This window comes from Glossina fuscipes, unplaced genomic scaffold, assembly GCF_014805625.2.
Source record: "Glossina fuscipes isolate IAEA_lab_2018 unplaced genomic scaffold, Yale_Gfus_2 1, whole genome shotgun sequence".
NCBI classification, from domain to species: domain Eukaryota; kingdom Metazoa; phylum Arthropoda; class Insecta; order Diptera; family Glossinidae; genus Glossina; species Glossina fuscipes.
This window is the reverse complement of record NW_023998415.1, coordinates 5,839,105-5,852,662: the sequence shown is the minus strand read 5'-3', so window position 1 is coordinate 5,852,662 and position 13,558 is coordinate 5,839,105. Positions and strand designations below refer to the sequence as shown.

Sequence of the window (13,558 nt, the reverse complement as noted above, 5' to 3'; positions counted from 1 at the left end):
ATATATAAAATGAAAATTTTTCTAGTTATAACATTTGTCAAATTGTAACTGAAGTGAAAAATCCACTGAACATTAATAAAAACTATATATGAATATAAGAGAAATAAATATCAAAGTTTTTTGTTTCTTATTTCTCTACTGAGATTCAGGTAACCTGACAACCTGACAGGTAGTCATGTAGTGTTATGATTGTGCAATGAACGCGTACTTATTGCTAATTAGTTGTTCTGCTTAGAACTTATAAAGTTTCGGTGAAGTTTTTCGAAATTGAGATACTTTTAATGCTAAAGGGAATTAATGAAAAATGCTTTAAGTTATCAAATCCATATCTTGCTGTTTGAAAATAAAATTGATGAAGATAAATTTGGTCAATGTTGCCGATGTTGACCGACGGTTCATTGCAACCGAAATGTTTGAAAAGTAATTTTAAAGTATTTTGATAGTTTTAAGTTTTCTAAAACCCGCAGTTTCTTTTGAGATTTACTTGAGGCAGCAAAGCATTAAAACTCTTTCATTGAATAGTAAGCGAATTAAAAAAGTAGTTATGTAGTTTTAATCTTTGCTAAACTCACTAATAGATGCTTTAAGCGAACGTCCGTCTTATGTAATGAATTGATTGACACTCAGCAGCGTGTATAGCAAAATCAGTCTCTGTATGTTGGTTAGTGCCTCCATAACTGCATAATACGTTAATAGGATGATTCAAACTTGAAAATTTTGCTTAGGATGGTAAGTTTAATATTCAGCTAACTGGTTTCATGATCCTGCCGACAATTCGAAGAAAGTGACAATTTTCGTTTAACGTAAGGCGTCAAGTTGAATTTTAATTTAAATTCTTTTCTTACCAGCATCTACATATTCTGTTCTAAAAGTGACTAAATGGAATCAAGAATTCGCTTATTACTAATTACTAAAGAAGTGAACTGATTAGGATTTTTGCTTTATATAATCATCGGTAAAGTTCTGAAAAATTGTGAAAAATTGTGAAAAATATTGGTTGTGATAGGTATGATACGTTTAAGAAGCAGAATGTATTGGATGAATAGATTTTTGTTTAACCCTAATCGTACTAAGCGTGGCTCTCAATCGATTATCACTATTCTGCCGATAATTGAAATGTTATTGTTTTCATTTCTAGTTTAATCCAAATAAAATGTAAACAAACAAAAAAAAAATATTACAAAGCAATATTAAAATAAGCAAAGAATTTAAAATCAAAGATCAAAATTTAACTCAAGGATATATTGTGGTCCGATTAGGGTTAGTCAACAAACAAGCTGATGACGAGTGGGTATTAGAAAACTTGAGCCATGTCGAGTAGTAGTGTCTGAATAGTATAAAATTAAGATTCCTTGAGAAGGAAATGATGTTTGTGGGAAATTTTTTTAACCATCTGAGAAGAGCAGGAGGCCCTCTTAATATTGCCAAAACAAAAAAAATATATATTTTTTTATATATATTTTTTCTTTGGAGTATGTTTTTGTTTTTTTGATTTACCACCAGTTATAGGATGAATTCTTCCAATATCGCCAACAATCAGTTCTATAATAAATATCAGATACTAATTGTTAAATAATGTGATCAAAAAAATTAATTTTAATTCGTTTGATTTTTCATTTATTCAACGCTTTTTGTTGTTGTCACATTTGTATTTTACGTTTTTTGCTCAGTTCTCTTGAATTTTATTATTTCTGCCCCAAATGAAATCAGAACTGCATATATATATATATATATATATATATATATATATAGGCCACAGTTTTTATGCTTCAAATTAATGCTGTTGTTGCTGTAATGCAATTTAAATTGCGTTGAAGTTGTTGTCCTCTTTTTTTTGCATTTCTCATTTTTCTTTTTATTCATTTTCTTTTTTTTTTTTTTTTTACTTTCGGTTTTATTTATTGTTTAATTTATTTGGTTAATTAACAAACGTTTTGGTTTTAATTAAAAATTTTTATACAATTTTTTTTTTCCAATTTTCATTTTCATAGGAAAAAATTCTTATTATATAATAAAATACAAAAGCAATTAAATAGATATAAATATAAATATACTATGTATCTATGTGTATATGTGTGTTCAGTAATTTAGTCACTACCGCATCGAATTTAAAACATGTTTTCATATGCATGTGTATATCAATAATTGATTTAATTGCTGAAAGATATAAATTTTCATAAAAATTAACTTGAATAAGTGGCGTTACAAAAGCCGTCATAGCCCGACCGTTGAAAACTGACCCCTCCCCCTTTCCCTCCCGCACCCACACCCCTTTCCCGGCCACCCACAACTCTTAAGAGTTGATTTAACAAATTTTTATTAAATCATTACCGAATAGACGTATTTCTACATCGCTTGATTATAATCACTGTAGCGTGCGATTTGTTTTTTTCTTTTTTCTGCTATGTAAGATATACGCGAATTTTTTTTTTTTTTGTTCCTCAATTTGAATGGAATTTTTAAGAGAAAGAGGTTGACATCGATATTTTAAAATGTCTTAACAATTGAAATCCGTACCCTATGTATAATGCATGAGAGAAAGACATAAAGATTCATTCGCTTTGCTTTTGTTCCTTTTTTTGTATGCATCCTTTATTTTAAAACGTTTCCGAGCCTCATCAGTTGAATAAAAACAAAAAAAGACGAAAAAGATTTTTCGTAAACATAAATAAGAAAATTACAGAACTGAGATAACGGCCGCTTGGAAGCACTTATATAAAAATTGTCAAATTTTCTGACTCTTTATGCGGGCATATATCAGATAGCTCTCACAAAATTATTCAGTAAAATTTTATTTGTTTTTCATCTTTTACGTATTTACGGGTACTGTACGTTTCTGTCGTTTTAAAAGCAATTCTCAGATAAAATCCGCAAATTGAAGACTATATATATATATACAGGAGATTTTCTATTTATTTGGTAGGAGATGGTTGCTGCAGTAGATGACAGACGAATAAATAAGTAAAATGGGGTGCGGATGGATGGATGGATGGATGGACGGATGTAAAAAATTGATCCATCCAAAGTGAAACTTTATAACTTTCATTTATTTATTTATTCTCTTTTTATTTTTACAAACATGTACACAAACTAATATACCTTGCATCACTAATGGTGCCGGCTGTAAAAGTGGAATTGAATCGCAAAAAAAAAAAAAAAAAAAACGGACCATCAGATAATTGGGAGAAAAAATCCTTTTGTTATGAATTCAAACTGGATTTTGTCATCAGTTAATTACTGGCAGTGCTTAAAGCAAAACATCCTTTTTTTTGTGTATTTGTGGTTTTGTTTTTTGTTTTTTTTTTCTTTTTTTTTTTGTGTTTTTGTAAAATATCGTCGTTACTCTTATATATCTTAGGTTTTAGATTTTAATGTAAATGCAAACAAACTTATGGTTGCGTATGTATAAGTGTAGGTGCATAGATATTGCTATACTAGCGTACCTAATTGACTTATGTCAATTGTATTCATTGCTATCATACATGAAGTATTCGCAGGCTGTTTAACTAAGGCGGGTACGAATTGCGAAACTAGGGCTCGCGTGGTTGTGTTTAGTGCAGTAGCGGGAGATGTCAAAGTCTTTCCTTGCTCTTGTTGTTGTTGTTGTTGCTGCTGCTGCTGCTGTTGCTTCTGCTGCTGTAGGTAGGCGGCTGTTGTCGTCTGCGAGTTGAACATTTGTTTCTTAATGGTTTTAGCGTTTTGTACATGCAATGACGATAACATATTCTTATCAACAAATGCTGCATGTGTGGTCGCTGATGTAGCCCCCGCTATTGTTGTTGTTGTTGTTGTTGTAAATTCAGGATCTAACGCCTGTGTATATGGTATATGAGTAGTTGTTGTGGTTAAGGATGATGATATTTCATTTATTGCATTAATGTTGCTGCCATTACTGTTGTTAGTGGTCTTACTTGTATCGCTAATGTTACTGTCGTTATTCCTGCTTGCGGTTACATTGTTGTTCTGATTAATCTGCGTAATAGGATAATTGTGTAACTGCATTTGCCGTTTATGTTCTTGTTCTTGTTGTTGTTGTTGTTGTTGTTTTTGAGGCTGTCTTAAAGGTGGGGTTGATAATGGTTGAATTTGTGGCTTTGGCTGAGATTGTGGCTGCTGCTGAGGTTGTCCACTTGTGTTTCTTACATTCAATTGCTGGATCTCGTTAGCTTTTACTTCGGCGGCATTGATATTAATATCTGTGCTTAATTGTAATTTAAATGGTTCCCGCGAATCTGGCTTATCGACAACTGCCTGTAATTCCAAGCTTGGCTTCACTAACAACTTCTGCAGCTTTTCTACTTCTGTACGATTCGCTTTCAAATTGTTGAAAGCAATTCGCGGCAGCTCACTTAACTTTTCAATTTCGTCCACCTTCAATTCTTCGTTCGTCTGCTGTGCATTATTCTCTTTCTCATGTTTTTGCTGTTGGCAACGTAAATATTCTTGACTTAATCTTTCCAATAAAGACAATTTTTTTTGCAACACTTCATTAGTTTCCATTAAATTTGCCTCCACTTTTCGTATATCGCTACATTGCAACGCCAAGTTGTTGTCCAATTTTTCGATTTCTAATTGAACCTCTTTTTGCGTTTGATACGCCCGCTTCAGTTGATATTTGCGTATTTTTGCGTGTAATTTAGCGGATAGCTCTTCTTCTTTCTGCAATTGCTTATTCAATGTGTAAATTTTTTCCAACCAAAATATTTGCATTTCGGTCTCCTCGTCCGCGCTTTCATTACCCGCATATCCCATATTTACAGCATCCACATGTTTTGTAAATGTTTCTGTTTCTGGTCCTTTGTCCTTTTGCATTGCCGTCGCTGTTGCCATTCCTATTGTGCCTATTGGTAAGGAGAAAAACTCTTTGGCTGTGTTGGCAAATTTTTTGTTGTTATCGTCTTTATGACGCTTTTGATCGTCCATTTTGTCCTTATGGCGTTTCTTCTTCTTTTCCTTTTTAGTTTCCTTTATACGTTCCGTACCACCACCAGCACCAACACCACCCCCACCGCCAAGGACTGTGCTGGTACCAGTAACTTTTAATGCTTCGGGGTGTGCCTTTGTGCTGTTTGCTGCATAACGTTGATACGGTTCATCTGCAAAAAAAGAAGAAGAAGAAAAAGAAGACCGAAGAGTAAAATGGAAATTAGTTATTTATTAAACTTTCGTTTTAACTTAGAATAAAAGGGGAAAAAAAATGTTGGCATAAATGGATCAGGAACAAAACAAAAAAAAAAAGGAAAACAAAATATAATTAAGGTAAATTAATGTCGATTTTAATCCATTAAATATTAGACCATAAGTTTCTATAAGTACTTCACAAATGCAATGCTCAAAAAAAGAACGAGAAAAAAGTTACGCCATAGCTCGTCACAAGCCATAAAAAACATGATTGACATTATTTTACGCGCGGCCGCTGTTGTGAATCACTCGAATCTCTACGGCATCATTAGTAGGGTTCCGAAAGATATACATGATCGAAGCTACAAAGTCCGATGACTTACATCACACAAGTTTAAATTCGTTAAGACCTGCCACGATATTTGAGGCCAACGTTTAACTTCTTCACTATGTTTCGGATAGTTTATTATATTAAATGGTATAACGTTCTTGTGTTTTCGTACGCGGGAAAATTTTATTCGTACAATTTTATTCATACAATGTAATAAAATTCAATAGGAGACTTCAGCCGACCATTCTCGATTCTACACCCGATCGAGAACCTAATTATTGCATAAAGTCTCTAAAGCGCATTGCTCTATAGTGCACTCATAAGATCTTATCGAGATTATGATGATCTCAATAAAAAGTTTTCATTTCCGAGCAGAAAGCTTCATCGTATGTGATGAAAACTTACACCAAGTCCAAGTTACTTATTTTCTCCGCTCAATAACAAATTCGTGTGCGTTCATGTTTCCTTTAAGAAGAAAATTATTCATCATTTGCACCGATTTATCAATCGTTAACGAGACTTGTCTCTTACCTTAACAATTGATGTCCTTAAAGGGTTTTTCGACTTAAGACATTGATATGTTAAACGTACCTGAGAATGTGTGCGATACTTAAAATGACTTGGGGTAGACTCTCTCGATCGAAGTGATTTTAGGCTTCTCAGTCTGTCTGTCTGTCCGTCTAATGCACATTTTGAGGTACATTGACGAAGTTTGATGGACTGAGAACTGAGTTTTAAGGCAAGGGCGAACTCTACAACAATTTGATTGGATCAAATCATTTTCATGATCGTTCCTCACACGACTGGTTGCTTTAAGTGCAAAATGTGCTTAGATGAAAAAATTTGCAATTTTCAAAATTTCTCACCAGGAATCGCTGAGTATTTGTTTACTTCATTTATTTATTTATTTCATTTTTTTTTAAATTGCATAAAAGCTATTTTTTATTATTATTATTATTATTATTATTTTTTTTTTTTGATGCAATTCACAAAGAAGAACACTGGCAACGAAGGCCGTCGACTCGATTCGCTCAGCCTACTGAATTGGTGTGAAAAATCTGGATCAGATGAGTAGATGTACTTAATATATATATATATATATATATATATATATATTTATGTATACGAAAACTAAGCTATTATATAAGTAAGCAAAAACGGTCCAATTACCCCCGCACTGCATGTGGCACAAAATGTATTTTATTTGTATGCCAGATGGATGGTAACAGCCAGATGAAATTAATTCGATTTAGAATAATTTTTTAATCTCTTTAAACGTATCTGCCTTCGTGGTTTTCTGTTCGACTTATAGATCATAATTTTTAATGTTATTTGAGATAATATCGTACAGTGGTGCGTTTTGGCTTAAAAAATGAACACTTATAGAAAAGAGCTGGTAATGACTATTTGCCCTTATAACCCAAAAATCTTAATATAGAAAAATCCCTATTTTTAATATATCTTGATAAAAATCGACAGCAAATAATATTTTGATCTCTATAACAAATCGGATTAGACAATTCAGATGGGCTTGATGTTGTAATTAACTGTACCGAAGTTGAAACACATTGATCAATATATTGACATGGCCTCCTTATCGGGACAGTCATGATAGGCATGCCTGTACAAGGATTTCTCGTTGTTTCTCAAGAAAATAGAAAAAAAAAATTTTTTTTTCAAGCGACTTTGTATGGGGTAGTGAACGTTCAGCCTTGTCCGGCTACAATGTTCTTGTTGGATTGTTATGTTTTATTGTGAAAACTTGTCCACAAAAAATAATTTTATATTAAAATTATTGTACCGAATTGCGTCTCAATTGGATTGGGTTATTTTTTTGGACCCCCTATAAGGGAGTTAGATGATTCAAGAGTCTAATTTCTAGTGCATTATGATAAAAGTAAGTAAAGAATGATAAGGTGGACGATAACAAAATTATTCCTCCTAATATCAATTGACAATGTCAAATTGTGGTTTCACAACCGTCTCATGCATGCGCTTCCATGGAAACAATACATAATTTTTGGTACTTTATCAAGAAAGTAAATGAAGAAGTAGCGTATGGTACTTAATGGTCCCTTTTATCTGACGATAACCTCTCTTTTAATTTGTTTTCTTGGATAAACTGGTAGCTGAACGCATAATTCCAACTGCTCTAAGCAATTGGAGTTTTTCGCACAAACATACTTTTTAATCCTTAAAAAAAAGGTGTTATTCATAAACTGCCTTTTTTGCTGCATTATTATCGATTTCTTATTGCGTTAAGGCATTCGATGTGCGTATTAGAAATTTTTTACTATGAGCTTATTTTTTGTGTGGCACGCTTAGCTTAGCTGTGGTTGTGTTCATTTTGTTGTGACTTTGTCAAAACTTCTTTATTATATTGTAAAACATGTGAAAACATTTCATTGGAGAACTGTCCAGCATTTAATACCCTACATCATCCTACAGTTAGTGATAATATGACCTCTCGTGGCCCAAGACATGCCAGTGTACCAAATTTCATCATAATAGCTCAAAAATTGCAGCCTGTAGTCCGACACAAAAAAATTTAGTTGGATATATGGACAGACAAGATTAGATCAATTTAGAAAGTGATTTTGAATCGGTCGGTATAAAAAAATGTGCTCATCATGATGTGATGATCATGCATACATCCACACAAACTTAATACAGCCTTGCGCCTCAAGAGGTGTAGGGTGTAACGAACATGGTATTTCATTATTATTAATTTTAAAACGAAATAATTTAATTTTCATTATGTTTATAAGCATGAAACTTGGAGTTTTCTTATGTCGATATGGCAACAAAACGACGATGATAGGTAATAAATAAATTCAAATAAAAGGAAGAGATTGTTGAATTTTTATTTTTTCATTTTTTATTCATAAAGATAATTTTTCAACATATTCTAATCAGCCTATGAATGCGTTGCGAGTACTAATCAAACACTTTGAGTATATATATATATATATATATATATATATTGAAAATATACCTCAATCTGGATGTAGAACCAAATGGAGCAAGCCCGTATCGCCCGTTTGGCTTAAGGTGATCTCATGAACCGTCTACAAAAAACTTAGGAAAGGAATATTATCCAGTTTTGCTTATAAATGTATCTATCATACGCGTTCCACAAAGTATGATATTAAGATCCAATTGAAACAAATGAACAATGTTTACCTAAAGCACCTACGACCTGATTAAAACTTATTTTCCAAATCTTATCTTTGCGATACGCAGCAACGACTATTTGCCTTCAACTAAAAAAAATCTTAGCTAGAGTTTCGCAAAAAACTTAGACTAGGCCCCCTTTTGTACATACTTTACCTGATTATACCGCTATTCGAAAAACTCACAGCAATTCTGTGGCGACTCCTCTAAATGTGCTTATCATGTTTTCACTTTAAAAAGTGAAACCTACACCTAAATATTTCAGAATTGTCATTTTCCTTTTCATTTTTTTTAATAGGATCAATTTGTTAGGGCATTGACGGTTAGAAAGAAGCGAGCAAAGGGAAACTGATAGGCAGGTAAGGTAAGCGCACACGTAGTATATGTGTTTCCAGTTGGTAAGCGTTATTTAGTATCTGAGCCACTACAATACGAAACCAATTACGATTCAAGCGAACTTTACCGGCCAAGTTAACTTAGATGAAGTTAATTTAAATTAATTATCTGCGATACCCATTAAACACGTAAACAATGAGGTTTTTATATAAAAATACAACGGTTACACTTATAAGCCCTTAATACACATTATTATCTGCGGTTTCACGAAGGCGATCTCAACCGATTCTCAAATACCTTTCGCACAATACAATTCGGCTATTATGTCTCGTTAAGAGATAAGGAAAATTATAATTTTTTTCGTTTAACGGTATGTTGTTCGCGGAAAGCGGCCTATGGGAGAGCATGCGAAAAGTCCAAACTTACCAAAACTAATTTTTTTTGTCAAAAATTATAGCACTCTTTCCATCGAGTTTGACTTGTATTTTTCTATTAGTGCACATTTTTTATAAACAAGCTTTTATGGGCCAGTACCTAAGTAGTAGATCTAGATGATCTAAATTTCAAACAATGCATTTTTATGCCAAATTATTGTTAGGGATTGATTTCCATCATAATATTATTACAAATTTTGTTTGTCTAAGATAGGAGTCGTACCACTAGATCGTGGATATTCTTTTTAAAAAAAAAAATACGTTTCAAAGTTCTTTTATCTGCAATTATATTCCTTAAGAGTAGGATTATTCACAATTTATTTTTGGCAATACTTTCGACTGCTCAACTCCAATATTCTCCTCCTGCTCACTCTGCTTTCCACAAACATTATATTTATATACATTTTTACAAGCATATTACTATACCTAAATTCACGGCTTCATTTTTAATCTGTTAACCTGCTTTTGCCCTAATCGTTTTAATCGTTTCCCACTACTCTCCACTTAATCTTGTTCGTCACGAACAAGGTCGTTTCGATAGGCGATCAATCGATCCAAGTGTACCACTATGAATCTAGTTCTGCCTCCGAGATGTTTTCGTATACGATAGATTTTGTACGGACCTTCTCAGTTACATCGCAGTTTTGTTGAAATTTGTTTCTTGCGTAAAGGATTGTACAATAACACTAAATCCCCTTCCTTGAATCCATGGACGTTAGCCCTTAGATCGTGTCTTGCTTTCATCCTTACGATTTGCGTTCTATTTCGAACCTGTCGGTGCATGTTATCCAATATCACCCTCAATCTAGCAACATATTCGGTCTCGGTCCTTTGGACATTAGCAGTTGTCCCGAATTTCAAGTCTGCGGGTAGCTTTAGGTTAGACCTGAACAAAATCTTCGCCGGGGGTAGGGCAGTAGTGTTGTGCACTGCTGACATATATACCAATAACAAAATTGGTATGTATTCATCCCAGTCCTGCTGATTGTCGTCGATCACTTTTCATAGATGCTCTTGGAGCGTTCGATTAAACGTTTCGATCATTCCGTCAGACTGAGGATGAATGGGAGTCGTTCTAGTTTTATTAATGCCAAACATTTGGCAAACCTCTTGAAAGATCGAAGATTCAAAGTTTCTACCTTGGTCTGAATGCAGCTCGATGGGGGCTTCAAACAACAAAACTCAATTATTGACGAACACTTTAGCTATTGTCTTTGCTTCTTGGTTAGCTATGGGGTATACTTCTGACCATTTACTGAAGTAATCAATGACTACCAGTACATAGTTATTTCCTTTATTGCTGGCTGGAAATGGTCCAGGAATATCCATTGCGGTGCATTCACTTTATACTGCTGCAAGCACCCTCGCTGTTTACATTTTGGACCTTTCGATTTGCTGCACTGATCGCAGTTGCGAATTCATGCAGCTACGGAATCCTTGGTGAGTCCCCTATAAAAATTTTCCTTGATCTTTTGCACGGATTTTGTGATGCCAAGATGCCCTCCGCTTGGTCTGTTGTGATATTCTCTTATAATTTCCAGAGTTCTCGCTTATGGGACCATCAGTAATTTCTTAGTCCATGAAGTATCGTCACTATGCCACAGGCGCCACAAGCATCCATCTTCAACGATGAGGATTTGCCAGTAGTCCCAATACGCCTTCGTAATCGGACTTTCTCTTCCTTTTCGATGACCTCTAATATCTACGTCGGCAATTTGACTACTACGCACGTCCTCTTTCGAAGAGTTTCCATTGGGCTCCACAATAGTCCGGCAGATGGCGACACCTCCTTTATGCTCGTTCCTTACACAGTGTTTCCAGTGCGGGTCGCATGGACGTCTGGATATAGCATCCGCATTGCTATGCGATTTGCCGTTCCGATGGGAAATCGAGAATTGGTAAGTTTGCAGTTTTTCAATCCACCTGGCCATTTGTCTTTCTGGTTCTTTGAAGTTGAGTAACCATCGCAGAACAGCATGATATCCCCTTAGGTGGAATTGCTGCCCATACAGATATTTGTGGAAGTGCTTAACAGATTGCGTTATTGCCAGTAGTTCTCGTCGAGTAACACAATAATTTCTCTCGGATTTGGATAGACGCTTACTGTAATATGCTATAAACTTTTCGTTACCATCAATTTGCTGGGAGAGTACACTGCCTAAGCCTTCCGCGTTTGAATCGGTATCTAGAATAAATTTTTCTGCTGGTACTGGATAAGCTAAAATGGGTGCCGCGCCTAACAGCTCTTTCAACTGCTTGAACGTGTGCTCTGATCACGATTCTATTTATGATGCACTGCGTTTCAATCTATCATTAGTTGATGGATTAAGTAAAAATGAAGTCTGTTTAAATTCTCAATCTGAGCAGGAAAAGTCCCTGCTTTCCTGTAGAATGAGAATCTGTTAAAAATACAAAGCATGAGTAGCATTCATTCATTGATTTGTTCCTTTTGCTGGCCATTGTAAGAACAATAAAAGAAAACAATGATACCGAATATTTTAAGGTACGACATAAATTTTTATTATTTTTGCCTTTTTATTAACTTTCATCTGACGTCGCTTTAAAGACAACAAGAATAAAATGAATGGTGTTCTTGACATACTCACCTATAAAGATCTCCTCCCCATCGGCTATTTCGGGTTCGCATTCAGCTTCGTTTAAGCCATTTAAATATGTTTCAAGCAAATAGTTTTTACCCAATTCACGTTCACGTTTGCGGTGTTTCTCCTCTTCAATCTTAGCAATTTGACGTTCCTTCTCACTGATGACACACATAAGCCAGTATGCAATTGCGAACGATGTAAGTAAATGTAAATGTAAATTTTCAAAAAAAAAAAACAAAAAAAAATTAAAATAAATAAATAAACAAATAAACGAATGAAAAGAACGGGCACACAGACAATGATCAGCAGCCATCAGCAAATAGCGCACCATCATGGTCATAGATGTTAAGCATACACAGGATATCTCACCCCGAACGGCTCTCCCCGCAAGGAAAGCCCGGAAAATCATAAAAGTACAACAAGATATGGATTGAGAGAGAGAGAGATAGAGATAGAGATAGAGATAAAGAGAGAGAGAGTGAGAGAGAGAAAGAGACAGAAATGGAAGAGAAAATCGTTAAGAGAAGGTGAATAAAAATATTAAAAACAACAATGCCAATAATAACAATAAACAAGCAAACCGCAAAAGTTAAAGTAAAACTCAATTAATTACTGGGTCTGGAAAAAGTGGAAAAAATGAAAGCAACATCACCGATACCCACGGAGAGTTTGTGGCTGAGTTAACGTTCGTATTGTCGTTGCATTGTTATTGTTATGGTTTTTGTTGTTGTTTTAATTATGCATCACGTAGAGTAAACAAAAATTTTGTTGCCGTCAGTTATGCAATAAAAGTAACGACAAGAGCAGCCGCACTCCAAAGTACTGTCGCTATTATTACTACTACTACTACTATCACTACTACTACTACTACTACTACTGCTAGTGCTATTACTGCTACTATCACTACCACTACCGAGAGATGGCCAGACAGAGAGACGAACGAATGACTATAATATAGCACTGCACTGAAATTGAGCCCAACTTACCGCAATAAGGATAATTGCCTCTGTATAGTTTCGTCCTGTGCCAAAATGATTTTCATCAGACGCTCGTTGGCCGAACATCGCGACAAATTTGGATGTAATGTATTACCGTGTGCCAGCCACTGTGATGATTTATGCTTGCGACGACGAAATTTTGCACTACGTGCACTACCCACTGGACTACCCATGCCACTGTCCTTATCCGTTGAGATTAAAGACGAAAATTGTGGCGTGGTGTTAATATGCGCCGGTGCCGGTCCCAAGCGACGCAACAGTAATTCACACTGTTTTTGTTCATCAACAGCATTGTTTTTCAGTTTGTTTGTTTTTGAATTAAACATGAAACGGATAGAAAACAATCATAAATTTGTTATATTATTTTCGAGTAGAATCTAAAATTTTTGCACCAAAACACTGCATATATGCGTTTATGTGTGTGGGTATATATATATATATATATATATATACATATATATATATATATGTATGTGTGTGTGTGTATGTTTATGTATGATTCTAACTAAATGTTTGCATGTTATCAGTTTAATGAATTGTTTGTCTTAGTTTTTGTTAAAT

General features: G+C 34.4%; 1 protein-coding gene across 4 annotated transcripts in view; it reads right to left on the bottom strand.

Moving 5' to 3' along the window:
* Positions 1-3,085: 3,085 nt before the first annotated feature.
* The window catches only part of LOC119632727, a 60,008-nt gene continuing 49,535 nt past the window's right edge, over positions 3,086-13,558 (bottom strand). For all 4 annotated transcript variants that reach the window (XM_038025815.1, XM_038025813.1, XM_038025814.1 and 1 more), the window contains exons 3-5: positions 12,986-13,266; positions 12,003-12,157; positions 3,086-5,096 (exon numbers count right to left, since the gene is read on the bottom strand). In XM_038025815.1, coding sequence (XP_037881743.1) covers positions 3,430-5,096; positions 12,003-12,157; positions 12,986-13,266 — 2,103 coding nt within the window. In that variant the 3' untranslated portion in view covers positions 3,086-3,429. The remainder of the gene's footprint in view (positions 5,097-12,002; positions 12,158-12,985; positions 13,267-13,558) is intronic.